The sequence below is a fragment of the Micrasema longulum genome, unplaced genomic scaffold, assembly GCF_059751315.1.
Source record: "Micrasema longulum isolate JH-2025_06_02 unplaced genomic scaffold, ASM5975131v1 h1tg001021l, whole genome shotgun sequence".
Taxonomy (NCBI): Eukaryota; Metazoa; Arthropoda; class Insecta; order Trichoptera; family Brachycentridae; genus Micrasema; species Micrasema longulum.
This window is the reverse complement of record NW_028278209.1, coordinates 623,581-643,452: the sequence shown is the minus strand read 5'-3', so window position 1 is coordinate 643,452 and position 19,872 is coordinate 623,581. Positions and strand designations below refer to the sequence as shown.

The 19,872-nt window shown below is 30.5% G+C and overlaps 2 protein-coding genes across 4 annotated transcripts in view; one reads left to right on the top strand and one right to left on the bottom strand.

Annotated features, from left to right (window-relative positions):
* Usf (upstream transcription factor usf) overlaps positions 1–4,332 on the top strand; it is a 15,504-nt gene extending 11,172 nt beyond the window's left edge. Inside the window, exon 7 of one of the 3 annotated variants that reach the window (XM_088232792.1) lies at positions 807–4,332. In XM_088232792.1, coding sequence (XP_088088918.1) covers positions 807–963 — 157 coding nt within the window. In that variant the 3' untranslated portion in view covers positions 964–4,332. The remainder of the gene's footprint in view (positions 1–806) is intronic. The other 2 variants (XM_088232794.1, XM_088232793.1) reach the window with 2 other exon arrangements.
* On the bottom strand, positions 4,316–19,799 carry LOC148277511 (uncharacterized). The gene is made up of 12 exons (XM_088232791.1): positions 19,495–19,799; positions 19,172–19,410; positions 18,367–18,546; positions 15,577–15,710; positions 14,246–14,482; positions 12,712–12,961; positions 11,859–11,960; positions 11,299–11,419; positions 8,381–8,527; positions 7,525–7,673; positions 6,354–6,448; positions 4,316–6,163 (listed from the first exon to the last, which is right to left on the bottom strand). Exons 1-12 carry the CDS (start codon positions 19,630–19,632, stop codon positions 5,568–5,570), a joined length of 2,388 nt encoding a protein of 795 aa, XP_088088917.1. The 5' UTR covers positions 19,633–19,799; the 3' UTR covers positions 4,316–5,567.
* Positions 19,800–19,872: the final 73 nt, after the last annotated feature.

The window sequence follows — 19,872 nt, the reverse complement described above, 5'->3', positions numbered from 1 at the left end:
CATTCCAAGGACTATGAAATATTGTAGTGTAAAAACACATTTTTTTAAATAAATAGTTTATGCCAACGTCACCGGGAATCAATTTGAGACAAACACACTATCTTTGTAGTGATTGGCGCATTCGCTTACCATGCGGACCTCAGTCCTAGGTCGTATTCTTGGAAGGCTGACATAAAATATTGGTTTTAAGGATGGTTTCCCACGGCAACATTTTATTGTCCCTGGACACCACCTGAAGCGTAAGACTGATCTCCTTACCTTCTTGTAACAAATGATTAAGTTACACTGCATTTGCTGTACCAATGCAGTGCCGTTTACTATATACGTATGCAGCTGTCGGCTGCAGATATGGGGATGATTTATAGATTATGACTGCTATTAATTTTTATAGAAAAAAAACCATGTTTATCTGTGTACATAGATGTGTGTGTTTGTAAATTAGAGGTGGTAAAAAAAATGTACCCTCTATTTAAAACAGCTACCCTCCCGAAGCATCTAAAACAGTTAAACAAAAATAAATAAAGTCAAATAAATAAAACAACTTAGTTTTTAACCACTTATTTTTTAGTTTTTCTACCGACCGGTTTCAAAGCTATACAAGCTTCTTTATCAGTATTATGCTATACATATGGAACTAATAAATCAAGTCTTTTTGTCTTTTTGAATGGGAAGCGTAATTTGAGATGAATACGCTCAAAACTAGACAGGAATGGACTAAAGGAAATATTGTTTATTTAGTTGTTTTTTTTCTTTTTCTTATTTTCTTGAAAATGATGACTGGTCAAAATATCACACTTTTCTTATAGGTTGGAGGAGGCGCTGAAAGATAAAGACCGTCTAACATCAGAGTTGGTGAATTTATCCATGCAAGTATCCAACCTGAAGAGAGTCAATATGCTACTCCGCAACCAACTCTCTCAGAACGGTATTGCCCCCAACACCGAGTCACCCGATGTTTCATAGCTCTTGTTGTGTGTTCGTTTTTATACATTGCAATAATAATTTCGTTTTTATATATTTGATTTTAGTAAATTAATAGAATTCTTCCGGCATTCTTGGTTGATGGATTCATAAAACTGGGTATCTTTTAATTTATGTACATAGGTGTATGTAATATAATAAATTCGCCTAATCAAAATGGTCAAGTTTATAGTAATTTATTTTTTTACTATTCTGACAGTTATTTATTTTTAAAATACTACATCACAGTTGCAAACTTATTGCTGGAATTATGAAATGAAAACCAAAACATAAATATTGTGACAAAACCAAAACATAAAAATATAATCTAATATTGTTTTTTCAAAACTTTTTTGTTTTACAAGCTTCTTTATCAAGGATGCCTATATTATCTACTTTTTAACTTCAATTTTTTTACCAAGTTGATGTGATGTTTTTCTAAATCTAATTATGACCAAAATGTACTATAATTTATAAAACTGATGTTTCAAAAAAGGTTTCATCGCTTAGATTTATAAATGTATAAAAAATAATGTTATTTTAACCCCTCGAAGGTCACAGTTCAGCTGATAATAGTATAAATAATGTTTATCTAAAGCGTGTTTTATTTTACTGGAGATAAATTTGCAATATCTAGTAATTGGCTACACTGAAAACTTTTGATTAAATTTATATTTGAAGCTTAAATTCATTATAATTTTAAAATCCCTAAATTTCTTGAAAATAGTGTTTTGCCATAACTCTCTTACTTTCGAAAAACCAAAAACTGAAGGGTAATTGTTGTTAATTTAATGTGTTATAACAGTGATCTTTAAAGGGTTGATTCTTGTTGATTATTGTGGTAATTTATTAAAAGATATTTATTGCTATACACTAGCCACATATTGATTTCTCTTAATTATAAGATTGGTATTAAAACAAAAAGCACTTTTTAGTACAAGTACTCCACACTTTTTTCTACTTTCTATGTACAATCTTAAAATGAAATATTTTTAATGAATTCTTAAATTGTGATTTTTTTCTAAAATCTTTAAGAAAATGGGCACCTTTTTACAATGATAAATAATTAACCATATCTTTTAATATGTTACTTGTACGTTTATTTTTTCAATTAGGTAAATGGAGAGTATAATATATTTTGTTTATTGTATCAATGGATGAATTAGGATAGAAATGCTAATTATGTATTATAAACTTTAGCAAATGTATGTTTCTGATGTGCCTTTTGAAGTGGCTCAAACTTTCTCAATAATTATAATTAATCGCAATATAAGTTTTCTTGTACCTAATGCATCAGATGTTGAGCATTAAAATTTAAAATTTTAAGTCAAATATATTTTCTATAGGATTAAATAATTGTGCTAAAAACCAGAATCAAACCTAGTGTTCCGAAAATGTTAATCCATTTATTAAATTGTTCAAAGGGCAGACAGTATTGAATAAAATTTATAAAAATTTTAATCATTCATGAAAATGGTGTAAAAACTATTTATTTATTTTTCTTTAAATTTATTTGCTAAAAATATAGAGAATCAAAACCCTCTCCAAATCCATAAGTTCTCATTTGAAGAAAAACATGTAGAACATAGGATATTAAGATTCCGCACTGTTAAAATCAATTGCAGTGTCACATATCAAATTAATATTATATGTAATGAGAAACGATAAATAATAAATTCCAAGATAGACATGCATTCTATTATATTATGCCGTATGCACCACCTTAATAAAAAAACGATATTTTTAAATACCCAGAAAAAAAAATAATGAAATAACCTATATTATAATGAAATAAATACATAGTGTGGATAACTAAAGTTTATTCTATTTGTGATGGATCTATTAATTTGCAATTCAAACCGCAATTTCAAGAAGAAAAAAAAACAAGAGTGGGTTTTGACTTAAATCATTAATGTGCTTTTATGATTAATTTCTAAATATGTATTGACTGGCAATAATTTCACCAATTTCCCATATTTCTTTTTAATATTGAGAAGTGATATTGTGTATCTTATTCATCGTCTTCCTAAGAATTATGTTAATTGTGACTCAATAATTCTATAAAAGCTTATGTACATAGGAAACTGCATTTTGATAATGCAAGTAAATTCATATGTAGATCTTGTACTGTGAAAAAAATTACAAGTTAAAAGTAAAGATTAAACTCCAAAGAAAAATACTTACACAAATACAAATAATACCCGCTTGATGTTTTTCATTTAATTTTTTTCACAGTAACGATAAAAGTCGAGTGTTTATTTTTACTTCAATATCCATATCTTATGATTGTATTAACATATTAAATAGTTTGTTTTCTAATTGTTTATTTAACTTAGCTAATTAGCAAAATTAAAAATAATATTTCATATTATTATTTTATTAACATACACAGCACAGAGTGCATCTTACACCAGGGCCCGTGTCACAATGGGAAGTTAACATTTATCTTCAATTCATCTACAAAGTAAAATTAAGTTTTCTGTATGAAAAATAGAATATGTATACATTTTTTTTCTAAACATGTGAAACTAATAAATAAATAAGTAAATTACAGGTTACTGACGAAGAAGGCCTTAAAGTTTCATACAAATATACACATTTTCATACATAAATATTGATTTTACTTTATACCATCTCGATATGTACAGATGAAGGTGGCGTTTGTAATCCCGGCCCAGGTGTTTTACGCCAAAAATGTCGATAAATAAATTTTATGCAACTTATCCAAAAAAGCAGCAATCAGCTAACATCAGAACTAGGTAGATTTTTATGCTAGCAACACTAAATTATAGATGGATTGTTTTTTTGATCGGTTACAAGGTCACGATGTTCTATTTAGTAGGCATTGCTATTTTTAAAATTGTGTGGTTTTAACTTTGAGGTAATGGGTCAATGGATTTGCGAAAAACAAAACCCTGTTTTATTTGCCTCTGTGTAAGCACTTGAAAAAGTTGTTTAAAGATAAATAATTGTTGCATTTTTCACAAAATCTGCAGTCTGTATGCTAGATTGAAAAAGTATGATAATATTATAATGCCTATTTTGACAAAAAATCTTATTTGCCCATTTTGATAACACAAAAATTATTCAACTTTAAACTTTTTTAACCTAACTTTTTGTGGTGCTCTGGCCCTCAGAATGTGTATCTACTTACATACATAAAAAAAAAGATTTTGTAAATTTGTAATTCATTTATATTATTTTTATATACATAAAACCAGTATGTAGTTTTAAATCACCGTATCCATGTGTGATATCTTTCGTTTGTTGTATATTTAAAATGATTGTTGCTGTAAATATCAATTTACATTAGAAATTTTAAGATGTTGGTTTATATAAAAAAAAAAGAAATAAAGACAATTCAAACATAAATACGTATATTTTATTCACATCATAACATAAAAAATTCATAAGCATTGATGAATTCCCTTCTAAAATTTTTCATAGCGCAGAGAAAGTTTTAAAAATATGTATACTTTTATTTCATCTTTATTTCCAAAAACATCATATTGGCAGATGACAAATTATAATAATGTTTCTTTACACATCATGTTTCAATGTAAAATTATGACAAATGAATATAGTATAAAATAAAGTTAATTCCGCTTGAAGATTTTGAAGCGCAGATCTCAGCTCCGGCACTCCGCAGTTACCCAAATGGAGAGGTGAGATCTACGTTCGGTATTCGAGTGGTTAAAACAGACAGCATAGATTGATTAAAAAATATGATGTTCAAATCTCACTTATGGTACTTCTTAAGTTAGGAAAATTCATAGTTAAAGAAAATATGATAACTATACATGTAAGAGAGATTTGAATAAATGGCACCTATAAGTATTTGATTAAATAAAAATAGATTTTTAAACATAAATGTTGTGTATTAGTGTTTTTAAATATTAGGGCTGCTACATGGGCGGTGTTACGCAAAAGCCAATCATTTCACACTTATGAAAATTTACGTAAAAACCTTACAACAGTTGAATGTAGTTATGCAGAAAGCAGCCAGCCATAGAAGTGAAACTGAGATAATAGCATATTTGTGAAAAGAGTGAATAATCTAATCTACACAACAGTTGGAATGTTTTTGACTTTAACAAATGATAAACAATGAATCCATGGTTTTTTTTTTATTTATTTTACAAACAAGAATTTTATTATGTAATAATAGACCAGTTTTAATGATTTTTAAAGTACCGTGAGATTTTTCTAGTGCTGTGGGTGTTTTCTGCAAATTGAGAAATGCCATTTTTGTGATCGATACCATTTCAGAAAGCGGTCTGGTTGTTTTTAGCAGAACATAGAAATGACCTTACACTGCACCCGAAAACATAAATTTCTCATTTTTGCAAAATTGTGGACTGGCTGCTTTCTGCATAACTACGTTCAATTTGTATTCAGTTCAACCATATGTATATGTAAAAAATTATACAAACCTGCAATTTCCATGTTATTTAAACGTGGAAAATATTTGAATTTTGTATATCAAAGCTCAATATTATCGCAATCAAAACATTGACAATCAGCTGACTAATTACATACAGTGTAATACTGTCCATATTTTGTTAGGTAAATTATTTAATTAATAGTAGGTATTATTGAAAATCAAATCATCTAAAGTGTGCTGATTGTATTTGCAATAAAGCTGCCGTTGTAAAATCAGTCAGGTCAGTTCTTGGCCCTAGCAAACTATGACTTCCGGAAGCCAAATCTATCGCTCGTGATGCGACCAATTCAGGGATGCCAAAACCATGTTTAATTAAATCACCAACATTTTTACTTTCTGTAATTGTTTCTAAATCATTATTTTTACTATTTGAAAGGACAAACATTGCATTTGGATTGGCTAAATCCATAAGCCTGGGTTGTTTAGGAGAGATGACCTCGTCGCACATCTGACTTGAATTTGTGGCTAAATTCATAGCTTCCGAATACTCGGCATTTTTTTTCCGCTTCGGTTTGTAATGGTTTAAACTTTGTTGATGGAAAGTTTCGGGTTTAAATGTTGATCCTTCAACCGGAGTCACTTCGATTTGAGAGTTCTGAGATAAAAGGAGTAAGTGGTCTTCAGATTTGACGCAGTTAATTGACAATGGATCCAAAGGAATAGAAATTTGACTGCAGGTTTTTCTCTTTTTATGAGATGCGAGATCATTTGATTGAGCAAATGCACGCCCACAGATAGAACATAGGTAAGGTTTTTCTCCTGAAAGCAGATAGAGAATTCAATAAAATTTATCTAAGATCAACAAAAAATGTTTGGTACAGATCTATGTATCATAAAGCATCATGTTTTGATATGAACCTTTGTAATTCATTTGCTTCGCAGATATGTACATATTGTATATATGAAAATTAATACTAAGCTCGAAGGTATTCTTCATTTTTTTAATTACCTGTATGTGTTCTCATGTGGATGGCAAGTTTATCTGAACGAGCAAATGCTTTATTACAGATATTGCAGATAAAGGGGCGTTCACCAGTATGTTGTCTGGAAAGAGAAAAGTTAGATAATTTTTGTACACAAAATGTTTGCTGGTTTTGGGAACACCAAATTAATTTATATAGTTATTGTGCTTAAAGGTTATTAAAAAAAATAAAATTATAGGTACCAATCAGCTGACAAGAGCAATGAAACTGATTAATTGACAAAGTTTATTATAAAGGTAAAGGTTAATTGTTGTAAGAATATGAGTGGAAAGACGCAGAGAAGGTTAGTTCCCATCTCTTCCAACACTACAGTTGTCTTGTACATTTAAAATTATTTTAACCAAAAATATTAGCTTCCACTTATAATTTTCAAAGCTTCAATAGATTGGATATTTCTTAGTAAGAGACACAAATAAACATTCATGTAACTAAATTTCCCTCCATGTTATACGAGGGTTGATTGATATGCTCCACCCCTAACCTGCTTCGAGCTGACCACTCGAGCTGATGTGTATGCATTATGTAGCCTAATATGCCTTCAGGTAATGTACCGATCAACCGCTGTAAAATGATGTTCAGTGCTAAAATGGAGGTGTCAGTGGCTGCTATTCACAAAGCTGGGTTTAAATCGGTTAAACACCCCTCCGTATTAACCTGATCCAGTCCCTATGGGTCAACTCAAGTAGCATTTTTGAAGAAATATGTTTTTGGATGTAGAAGAGTGGTCGGCAAGGATTGGACAAATTCCACCAGGAAGCTATAGAAATATTGAAGCATCGGTGGAAGAAGAGCATACAAGTCCAGAGGGACTGCGTCGAAAAATAAGGTGCAAAAACTTTGTCATGTCCACTTTGAAATAGGTCAGGCATATCAATCCATCCTTATATGTGAGAAGATAATTTTTGCTTAGTTAAAATATTCAGTTAAATTGCGCATGTAAAAAAGGACCAACAAATAAAAATAGTTAAAAAGATTACGAGGTGCAGATGCTTAAATTCTTATTTTTAATCTTTTAAGTGGTATATACTGATTTTAAAGTTTGAGTCCTAATGTCATGTATTTTTTGTACACAGGATTAAGTCATTTTCAAGGTAACGAGTATATATGAAGATTTAATGGCAAGTCAAAAAGTCTTACCGCATATGTAATGTGAGATCAGTAGTTCGTGGGTACCCTTTTCCGCATATTTTACAAATGCTAGTTTTTGTTCCCAAATGCCTCCTCATGTGAACTGCTAAGTTGGAGCGTGAACTGCATGACCTTCCGCAAGTGGAACACAAGTGAGACTAAAATGAGCAGTGTTTCGTAAATGTTTAAGTAGAGAGATATACGTAAGCTCAAGTCATAAAAAGATGTGATCATATGTAGTCAAATTTTTTTATTCAAATAAATCTCCTTAAATGCATTATCAATAATTTAATTTTTAGTGATTAGCAAAACACGACGGTAATTCAATCGATCAATAATAATAATCTTAAGTAAAAATAACAATTTTAATCATTGTTTTGTCACTATTTTCATCATCCCCTTTCTGCACCTAATGGTGCATAGGGCACTGGATTAGTACACCAATCGCAGGGTATCTTGATCATTTTTGTAATATGAAGGTTAGAAGACCAGTCTTACACGTCACGTGCCAGCCCAGAGGACTATGAAATACTTTAGTGCAAAAACCCCTTTTTACCATGTCGGGATTCGAATCCGAGACTTCTCGCATGGTAGGCAAACAACAAACGCGCTGAGCATTACATCTCGAGGCCGACTATTTGAATAAAAAATAAAATAATCTATTTGCTGATTTAATTTAAAAATTATGAAAATTTAATAAGAGTATGCATTACTGCATCGAGGTCTAATGGTCAGCACATTTGGCTACCATGCAAGAAGTCTTGAGTTCAATTCCCAACCAATGATGTCCCTATGCCCGTAAGGGAATGATGATGATGTATGTGTTGAGATATATTTTATGTTTTAAAATACAGTTTTTTCTTACGATTTTATTAGGATTGACAATAGACGGTAAAATAGGTTCTCCATTCTTGCCTTTGTGAGTTCTCATATGAGCTTGGAGATGATTAGAGTGTTTGACTACTCTATTACAAAGTGGGCACTTGTAAATTGGCTTGGTAGAAGGTTCATTCTGTAAAAAAAATAACAATTTAAAATAAAAATGGATCAAATATTTTTTTTCACTTTTACAGCACGAAAATAGGCTTATGATTAACATTATCTACTAAAAAATTGTTAATTCTAAATAAAAGTAAAACATTGTATTGTGTATTAAAAACATACTATGTACTTTATTAGATATGTGTACATAAAACAATACAACACAAGTTCTAATCCCTACTTTTCTATAACATGATTTCTATTTTTATTGTTTGTGTTGAAAATTTTAACGGAGACGTTTTTGCCAAAAATTCAAAAACTATTCTGCGCACTTGTCGATTTGCAAAAAGCGTATGATAAAGTAGATATAATGAAGTTGTGGGGCGTGTTGGAAAAGTATGGAGTAAACAATAAACTTATACGTGCAGTATCGTCTCTCTATGAGGAGAGTTCAGCGTGTATAAGAGTTAATGGGGGATTTACATCTTGGTTTGCGATCTCAAAAGGCGTGAAACAGGGATGTGTAATGTCACCATGGTTGTTTAATCTATACATGGACAACTGTATGAAAGAGATAGAATGTGTATGGGTATTGGAGCAAAAATTTATAATTTTTCAGTAAGCTGCATGTTGTATGCTGATGATGCAGTTCTGTTAGCAAGCAGCAAAGCTGATTTGCAGCAAATAGTCTTTAGAATGTATGATGTATGCCTGGAGAGCGAATTGGCGATGAACGAAAGTAAGTCAAAAGTGATGGTATTTGAAAGGGATAGTGAGGTTACTGACTGCATAATAAATGTAAACAACGAATGTCTCGAGCAAGTAGAAGAATTTGTGTATCTGGGAAGCATGTTTTCAAGAGATGGAAGAGTAGAAAAAGTTGTTGAAAGAAGAGCGAATGCGGGCAACAAAATGAACGGAGCACTAAGCACAGTAATTTCTAATAAAAATATGTCAATCGAAGCTAAACTGGCAGTGCACAACGGAGTTTTAGTCCCAACACTTATGTATGGAAGTGAAACATAGAACTGGCAGAGGAAGGATGAAAGCCGAGTGAACGCGGTTGAAATGCGATCTCTTAGACGAATATGTGGGAAATCAATGTATGACGGGGTTACGAATGATGAAATCAGGCGAGAGTGTAAATCTGAGACAAGTATAATTGATAAGATTAAGAAAGGGTCTCTGAGATGGTTTGGTCACATAGAACGAATGGATGACGAAAGAATGGTAAAACAAGTATATATGGCGAAAATGAACGGCAACGTTAGACGAGGACGACCAAGGAAGACGTGGCATGATCAGATAAACCAAAATCTTAAGTCTGGTCATGTCAAAAGCAGACAGAACCGAAGGGCATGTATGACAAGATGTATGAATGTGGAAGAGGCTAGGATTGTATGCCAGGATAGACGTGTGTGGCGGTCCATTCTCTCTGCCTACCCCTACGGGGAAATGGCATGATGGTAGTAGTAGTAGTAGAAAATTTTGCACATAACGTAATATTGAAAATATTTGTCCCAACACTTATGTATGGAAGCGAAACATGGAACTGGCAGAGGAAGGATGAGAGCCGAGTGAATGCGGTCGAAATGCGATCTCTTTGACAAATGTGTGGGAAATCAATGTATGACAGGGTTACGAATGATGAAATCAGGCGAGATCAATCTGATAAGATAAGATTGTAGGAATTAGATTATTAAGGGTTGTTGGAGCTCCTACCCCAGTTGGAGATTGACAGAAGAAACGATGTTGCTGTTGGATTCATATTTATTACATGGCAAATAAATAATGAATTAAATTATGTTGCGCGAGTGTTACAGCGATGAAGAGTTGAACGGGCTACACTTGGATTACATGCGATCAATGGACTATAAACTCCACAATATTAAGAAGGGGTCTCTGAGATGGGTTGGTCATGTAGAAATGGATGTTGAAATAATGGTAAAACAGGTATATATGGTGAGAATGAACGGTAACCTGAGATGAGGATGACCAAAGAAGATGTGGCACGATTAGATAAACCAAAATCTTAAGTCTGGTCATGTCAAAAGCAGGCAGAACAGAAGGGCGTGTATGACAAGATGTATGAATGTGGAAAAAGCTGGAAATGTATGCCAGGATAAACATATGTGGAGGTCCATTCTCTCTGCCTACCCCTACCCCTATTTAATTTTGACAGTTAGTGCAGTACCTTTAGGGGTGAAGTTTAAACATTTGGGTTAATTAGAGCGTATGCGTAAGGCCACGTGACCTTTGAGATTTGGACAAAATATTGCCAGTACGAAAGAGAAATATCCCTAATTATACTTTTTCCTAGCTTCCTAAGAGAACGTATAAAAAATTGAAAGAGCCAGCTTTGTAATAGAGAGGTAGATAGAGATAGATGAATAGTTAAGTATACCGTCTTGGGAATTGTCAAATGACATAAAAAACATGTTCAAGCGAGCCCTTTTTGTTTTATTTAATTGAGTTTTATTACATTTCATCAAAGAAGCCTATTTAAAATACGAAAAAGAAATATGTACTTAAACATTAATTTAGCATTGAACGCGGAGTAAAGTTCACCTACAGCTCCACCTATTTGTTGAATTCGATCATATGATGTAATGAAGGCATGTATCGACATGTTGGTAGATCAAAATTTGCCATACCGAGGTAGATAGAGAAAGTGGAAAAGTTAAGTATACCGTCTGGATATTTACCAATGAAGTTAGCGTTTGTAATGGCAGCCCAGCATTGAACTCACATACCTACATATTTTAATTTTTGTAACAAAATAATTTTAAGTGTTTTAATTACCAAATGGATCATCATATGTTTGTCTAGGTGACTTTGTTTAAAGTATCCTTTTCCACATTGTGAACACAAGAAAGATCTTTCCCCCGTATGCCGTTTCTGATGATCTTCTAAATACTCCAATCTAAATATCAAAAATGAATATTGTGAATAAAATGTTTACAGGTTTTAATTAATAGAAAACATAACGCATTATGCCATATTGTCGGTAAAACTGCAATACTGAATATCCTGATTTTTTAAAGAAAACATTTTACTGAAATAAACGTGTTATAGAGACTGAGAGTTGTTGGTTTTAAATTGTAGCTATTTTTACTCTAAGTAATAATAGTTTTTCTGATACTTCAGCGGTATTTTTGGTTGGTTGAAATCATAAGTAATGATCCCCCGCCACAAAATTGAATTGATAGTTACGCAGTATTGCATTATCACAATGTATGCAATTCAAACACTTGTCTACATAATTTAAGTAGGCCCATTTTTGGTATAGATGTTTAAATTTATATGGAGTATATAAAAAATGTAGAATAAAAAAAATAAATTAAGGCACTATTTATATTTACCGATGGAATTTTTTTGGGCACTGATCGCAAGAGAATATTTTTCCTCGTTCACGTTTTATACCAATTTTCTTTTCACATTTATGTGATTTAGAACGTTTTCTCCTGAAAATAAAATTAAACTCTACAGAAATATTATATTGTTAATATTATAGATTTTTTATCAATGAAACTTATGGTGAACATTGATTTTCATTATACATTATTTTATACAAAGGCGATATTTGAAGGATAATAATCATCATTCCCCTTTCCTCATCCAGTGGTGCATAGGGTACTGAATCGGTAAATCAAATGCAGTGTATTTCGATCATCTGTTACATGAAATCAGTCCTATACTTCAGGTATAATCTATATACATACATATATATAAATATAATATTTTACACCCACTCTGCCAGGAATCAGACCCAGATCCCAGAATGCAGGGGAAATGCGCCAACCACAAAACTGCGAGGAGGAATTTTTCGTTTTTAGGATTTTAACTTGAAGGCAGCCATCAAGTCAAAATCATCCTGGGTTTTGGTTCTATTTCACAAACAGAACTGTATTCTTCATCCACCTTGACACAGAGGGATAATTGAAGTGAAATATTGAAGTGATTTTTTAAAATTAAAATTTTTTAATATTTTATAAAAATACATAATGTGCCTGGTAATAAAAATACATTATAAATAACTTTAATATTATAATTAGATTAACTGAATAGTTTTTTTAAAGATGAAAATAATACTGTTATGTCTTTAAAAACAAAATCCTAACAATTTTTGGGAATCAAGATTAAATTTTAACTATTTACAAGTAGAACCTATGTTCTACTGAAAATAGACACCAACACCTATGTGTTAAAAAATACCTGGTATTTTTTTCGAGAATAAAACTTTCAGAAATGTTATCCACGTCTAATTTAATAGAGATATCACAGCGTTTGCTTTTTGAGCCATTCTTTTTAGTTTTATAAAATTTACTGTCAGCTTCATCAATGATTTCGGACAGAATTTTGTTAGCATCATAATCAGAATCTGTCAGGTTGCCACAGTCATTGTTCAGGTCCTGGTCTCCATAATCACCATTCAGGTTGGCTTCCTCAATACTAGCAATCAAATCTAGAGAAGAAAAATAACAAGCTTTATTATATACGAGACGTTTACAATGTCACTTTTTGCATGCTAACTTTAGTAATGTTAGTAGGCTTAGGCTTATATTGTTTGCTATGGACACAGTTCTCATCGGAAAGCATGCAATTAAACTTTTTATACGCTTTTTTTTTTCTTTGATCTAGAAAAATGATAGTGAGATATATTTTTTAAATGAACAAATATCCTCCTTGTGAAATTAAAATCTGGTGGTTAGCGCATTTGAGTAGCATGCGAGAGGTCTCGGGTTCGTAACCAACAAGGTTGATTTGAAATATTAATTTAAAAAGGTATTTTTCCACTGCAATACTTCATTGTCTCTGGAATGGCCCCTGCAGCATAAGAATTATTATTTTCTCATCATATAATTTTTTTTTTAACAAGATACGCTGCCATTGGTGTAATGGCAGTGCCTTTACACCAGTGTCCCTTCACCGGTGTGAATGAAGAAATAATAAACAAAATATATCTACAGAGTAAATTATTATTACATTATGATTAATTCATTTGAGGAATTTGTGATTTTAGATATAAAGCAATATATATTTTTAGAATAATAATGTTTGCGAAAGCAAATTATTCTACCAAATCCCAAAACGAACACTCTCACACTACTAGAAGTCAAACTAGAGGATGGGTCATGGGGTCTATCACAAACTCTGAATTAGGGCAAAGAAATTTCAGGTTTCTGGGCCCCAAAATATTGAATATATTACCCAGACATTGTAAAACCATGACCCGATTCAATTTTTAAAAATTGTAAAAAATTGATTACTGGGTTTAGGTCGAGAAAAATTGTAAAATTTACTCAAAATACATTCTTAAATAATAAATGGTATAAATTAATATTGTATAACTGTATAGTAAATTAACTAGTAGGTAGTAATGTTATTGTTTATTTTTGCATAAAAATATCTGCCTTAAAACAGGTTGTACCGAGTTAGGCAGACTAGACATGATCCAGAGAAATCTATTACCTAAGTGTATATGTAGTAGATAAAGTAATTGTTATTTTTCACAAAAATTATAAAATAAATTTGTTTCACAAAATTGTAACTTATTTTGACATGTGACAAATATTTTAGATTTCAAATGTCAACTAGTTTATTGGTAAAAGAGTGATATTATTTATTTATTCACAACTTCAAGTACAAAGATTAAGTACTTTGGCGGATAATGGAGAGCCAATCAGGGGATGTGAGAAACATAACTAATAAAATATTGGGTAGCACTAAATTTGGAAGTTTATTATACCATCAGCGCCTAGATCCAGTTCACAGGTGCTAGAATCCAGAGTGAGGTTATTTTCATCGTTGTCATTTTCACACTTGATTAATATATTATCTGGGTCAAACGGAACATTTTCTTTGGGATTACACTCCGGGTCAGTATTGTAATGTGCCCGTTGATTATGCCTTTTAAGATGGAGTTTGGATGTAAAGAAACACCGACAAATATTACATTTGTGATGTGATTCTTCCAGGTGGTAGGCTGAAAAATCAGAAATTTTTAAATTTATAACTCTGCTTTTAAATCATTACTAAAAACTACGAGCCTCTAAATATATAGATTCATTTTATGCTGAGTTTATCTTTCAAACTGTATTAGAAAATATTATAATAAATTGGATTAAATTATTATTTTTCTTTTTTTTACAGGTTCAAAATATTTCTATGACCAAATATTTTATTTTTCAAGTATTTTTATAACTAGTAATATAATTTTTTTAATGTGTATTTTTTTTTACTTCTCAATTTGTAAATAACTGTTTAGTAATAATTTGTTTTAAATACTATATTTTACTTAAGCCACTTACATGTATGTATTTTATTGTATATGCAACTTATATGTAATTACAACATTTAATTAAAACATTACAACATTAATAACAACATTTATTTCAATAAAATAAAATAATAAAAATAAAATAAATCAACCATTTAGTTTTTGAAAACATGATATCTGTTAATTATTATGTTTTCATGAGCGTAATAAGCTTCATCTTCTTTTTATAAATCAAGGATTAATTTGATAATTTGAGTGTTTCATTTACTAAATGAATTAATGAAAATAAATATACTATGCATGAAAAAAAAATTTAACTGTAAAACCATACTGGCCAAATAAATCCAATAAAAATTACAAAATATATGTTAATAAATACAAAAAATACTTAACTCAGACATAAATAAATAATAAAATTAATTTAAGCATATTTTTATACAATATGTAATTCAAACTACTTTAATAATTTAATTCAAATAATTTTACAAAAAAAAACTGATTTAATGTAATTCTAAATGACAATTTGTAAAAAAAAGTCAAATTTTGTGTGATATAAATCAACTGATTTTATGAACGTAATACAAGAGGGCTTTTGATTTAAATGCCAAACAAAATCCATATCTGATATCCATGACTGTCAGCTTACAAGATGCAATAAATTCTGAGAAAAGTGGTATAAATAACTTAATTTTGGCGATAGTATCGCATCAGTCACTTAGCCGTTTAACTGTCTATACGTAGATTAGTGACATAAATGTAAACTTATTATAATTTTTATGATTTCTAGAATGTAAACTTACACAAGTGCCTCAGAACACCATCATGGTTAACAAAGTGATCTTGACAAAGTGGGCAAACAAATTTATTTCCATCAACTAACAGTTCTTTATGTATCGATTGATGTTTTGTGAGTTCAAAACTGCTGTGGAATTTTCTACAATCATAAAAAGACATTGAAATAATTTGATATGTATGTTGCAACGTTCTACAGAAGTTTCAAGATTTGCTGGTATAATATTTTTATAAAAACTCTTTATTTTTTCACACAATTCATTGAACTCAATCATAAGATAGTTGGGTATTATAGAAAAGTGCAAGATTCTAGGCTGGAGCAGTAACAAAGTCCAGGTAACTATTTTCTTTGTTGGGAAAGAAAGAGCCATAGAAGAAGATCGGACGGACATTAATAAACTATTCAAATTGCAATTGTAACAATTATATTTTTTTGTCCCAAATATTCATCAAGTGCACATAACATCAAAACAAATTAAGTAAGTACCTACTTTGAAATTGCACAATCTTTAAAGACAAAATTTCAGATAAAGTGTGTTATAGGATTTATCTTTCTTTCATGGTAAATTTTAAAGTAATGGGGTCATAATGAATTAATAAAAAAAAAATAGTTTAATAAAACCTGTCAAACTGGGTGATTTTGGTCTGTTAGTAATTAAAAGGCAAAACCTTTACATACCTATATATTAAGCTGTTGTAATTAATTAAAATACATTATGTTATACAGTCGAGCTTGGTTATAACAATAACGGAAAAAAAGCGAGATCTCGGATATAACGAGGAAACATTAGTTGACATTTTAGTTTGCGGTTTTCTCGATACATTTATTAACTTTTATAGCAAGCTACTTCTCGGACATACCGTACAAAAATATTGTCAACAGTTGAGCAAAAACTCTTCAGTCGTTTAAAAATATAATTATAAGAACCTAAGTAATAAAATCCATAAGGGGGACTAACTTAGCACCGGTGCCGCTGGGCATCGGGATCAATTTACGTATATGACACTATGTAAGTGTCTATGTACCTAATTGGTGCTTTCGCCGACAAAATTGACAAAGTATCACACATATGGTTGAAATTGCAAATAATACATCCAAGCTTTGTGAACTTAGTAAATACGGGGTCGGCATCTTATTAAAATTTACAACTTTCTTTGTGCTTTATGAATTACGGGGGTCATTCTCAAATCCTTTGCTTTGGGGGTTATTACAATGTTTTTCTTTTTTTAATGTTCGATACCAGATAATTTAAAACCTAACCTTTGAATTGTAAACATGACTGCTAACAAGCAGAAGTGTTTCAATTTGTGAAAAAGTAAAAATTATTTGTAAAATAGAAGGTTGTGATAAAAAGGTTGAAGTGTGTAAAAAGTTTTCTGTATCCTTATTTATAGTGTCAACATTGTAAAAAAATATGAATGTTTATTTATCTGCAATTGAAATTTAGAAAGTGGTAAGCATTTATTAAAATTTTCAATAGTGACAATATGCAATGGCGATTGGATTAAAAAAAACCTTCCTCTGGTGTAATGAGTAATGCTTATAACGAGCAAATTCAGTCGGTCCCGTCTTCCTCGTAATAACCGAGTTGGACTGGAGATTGTGGCTAAAATCTATGATTTAAAAATAAGAACAGCAGTTATCTTTAGTTGAGTATAAACTTAATAAACAGCTGCAAAATCTAATCACTTTGATAGAGTGCTCCAATAGTTTTAAATACACACCTATATAAAAGAAAACCCAAGTTTCAAAGAGTCATTGAGATAGCATACCATAAAAATAATGCATAGAGCTTCAGTGTTTTTAACATATTCGTGGGGTAATTACTAGAACTAATGTAACTTCAAAATTGTCATTTTTGACTTAACTGCTAAAACCGCTTGATTTGACAATTCTTGATGATATACCACTGTAATAACTTATATTTAATAGTTTTACATAAATTATCCTTACACTGGATAATATTTACCAGTCTGAAGATGCCTATTAGAGGGCGAAAGCGCTAATTGGTCGAATAAACAAATGGAAGTGTACCAAGTATTTTTAATTAGTAACTTATATTCACACCAGCTAGGCAGAATTCTGATTTTTTAATAATATCTAACCTTGTTATATTTGTAGAGGATTGCTTCTTTTATTAAAATTTTGTATTTCACTAACGAGTTGTTTATTTCATAAAATCCAGATCTCCGAGTCATATTTATTCCATTTTACAGTAAAGTTTTTTATATAAAATGTTTTTGATGCAGTTCATAAAATTAAATTTAAACAACATAATCTTATTCTTTTGGAGAATTCTCATGTTCTTGCCGATTGAGCGAAACTGGTGAATGGTAAGTTGTTTGTAGGTACTTTATTTGGTTATCTTCATTATTCTTCTATATCTTATAAATTTGATCATTAAGGTTGTGATAACCTACCATTACAATGTCGCCTAACTGGGACCAAATAATTTACTGCAACCTTTTATAACTTCTTACCGTTCCAAATGACTTACCATTCACATAAATTATTAAATCATTACTAAAAACACATTTTTGTTTCCTCCTTCATGAATAGTATAAATAGACAACTGGTGTATTAAAATAATATTACGATGATTTGAATGCACGACTTGTCTACTTGTAGCATTCATAGAGGAAGATACAAAATGTGTTTTAATGGTTAACTAAAAAAATTATGATTATGAAGTTACCTAGGTGTAGTAATTACCCCAGCCCCAGTAGATATATTGTAATGCGGGTAGTTTCTTTGTTATTATTTTCTATCAAATTAAGTTGATATATTTAAAACATACCCTTTGCATAAATCACATACATGACTGGTAACTTCTTCCTCTTTTAAAGAAATGGAGTGATTGTGAATGTGGAAAACAAGATCTTTACTTGTATAAAATATATCTTTACACAGAACACATTCATATTTTGGGACGGAAGTATCAAATGGTTGGAAACCATAAAATCTTTTATCTTTAGGGCTGAAATTAATAAAACATATAGTATTAAAGTTCTATAATAACATTGCTAACAATTAAAAACTCATCAATAAAGTAATCTGATTTTAAATACAGATTAATAAACTATGGATGTATATCAACAGAATCAAGAAAAATATACATTTAAACGACGAGGAAAAACACTGTATTATGAAAAAGAGGCATTGATCACTCATACATTAAAAAAAATTATACTGTCCTCTTTGTAACAATAATTTTCAAAAGTTTACTTTCATTACAACAAAATGATGCAAATATTAATGAGAACATTTTTAAAGCAGGCATAAACTTTAACTTAAAAACCAAATATTAAAAAAAAGAGAGGTAGTATTCTAAATAATTCAAAAGAATCTACTCCTTTTAAACCATTATCAATGGTGGCTCTCAGTTAAAATATTTGTATATAAGTCCTAACAGCTATTTTTTTATTTATTAAAATACCTGTAATGTAAATTCTAAGAAGTGCCACTTAAATTGATATAGTAAAAGATATAAAATAAAAAAATGAATATCTTTAGTCTTACTACACCTAATAGTTCATAGAGCATTGAATTATTGCAGTAATATCTTGATATTTCAGGTGCTTACAAAATGTACTAATACAGACCTGGTAAATATAGAATCTGGAGACTGGTTTTCACATTTAAAATAATCATTAATATCACTTATTCCCAATAAACTTTCGCCTTTGATATCCATGTCTGATAGATTATTAAAGGTGTTAGTAACATAATGTCGCAGTTTTACATCCGATATTTCACATTTATGTTTAAAACTAACAGCGTCTTCAGCCTGTTGCGTGCATATTTTGCAAATCTGTTCTGGTAAACCATCGTCTTTAGCAAGCTGAAAATGCAAAGAAGTTACACAAATAACTCATACAAAGTTCTCACTGAAAACTAATAATATTATTTAAAATACATTTTTTACCTTTATATCAGAGCAGCTTGTAACTATTTCACAAATATTCCGATCGGAGTTGAATATATTAGACATATCCGAGGATTCTGACAAACATATACGACAAATGCGCTGGAAGTCATATTTTGCTGTTATGTTCACATCCATTTTATTTCATTGTCTCGATTTACAAAATAATAAATGAACTACAAATAAATACTAATAGATTTATGCAATATTCATAAGATTTGCGACCGCGAGAAACGTCAAAACTCAAAACGAAATTTTAGTTAGTCATAGAAAATATACATAGAAGTGGAAACACATATTTGAGTGGAAATGAACAATAATTCAATTTTAATATTTTACTATAGACAATAAGAAATAACCAAGGGCACGTTTTTTTAA

Coding starts and splice junctions, on each gene's coding strand:
- LOC148277511 (XM_088232791.1), bottom strand. CDS start 19,632: ATGGATGTGAACATAACAGCAAAATATGACTTCCAGCGCATTTGTCGT. Junction 18,547..19,171: donor CCAGATTCTATATTTACCAG/GTCTGTATTAGT, acceptor TATTAATTTCAG/CCCTAAAGATAAAAGATTTT. Junction 7,674..8,380: donor TTGTCAATCCTAATAAAATC/GTAAGAAAAAAC, acceptor TGCTCATTTTAG/TCTCACTTGTGTTCCACTTG.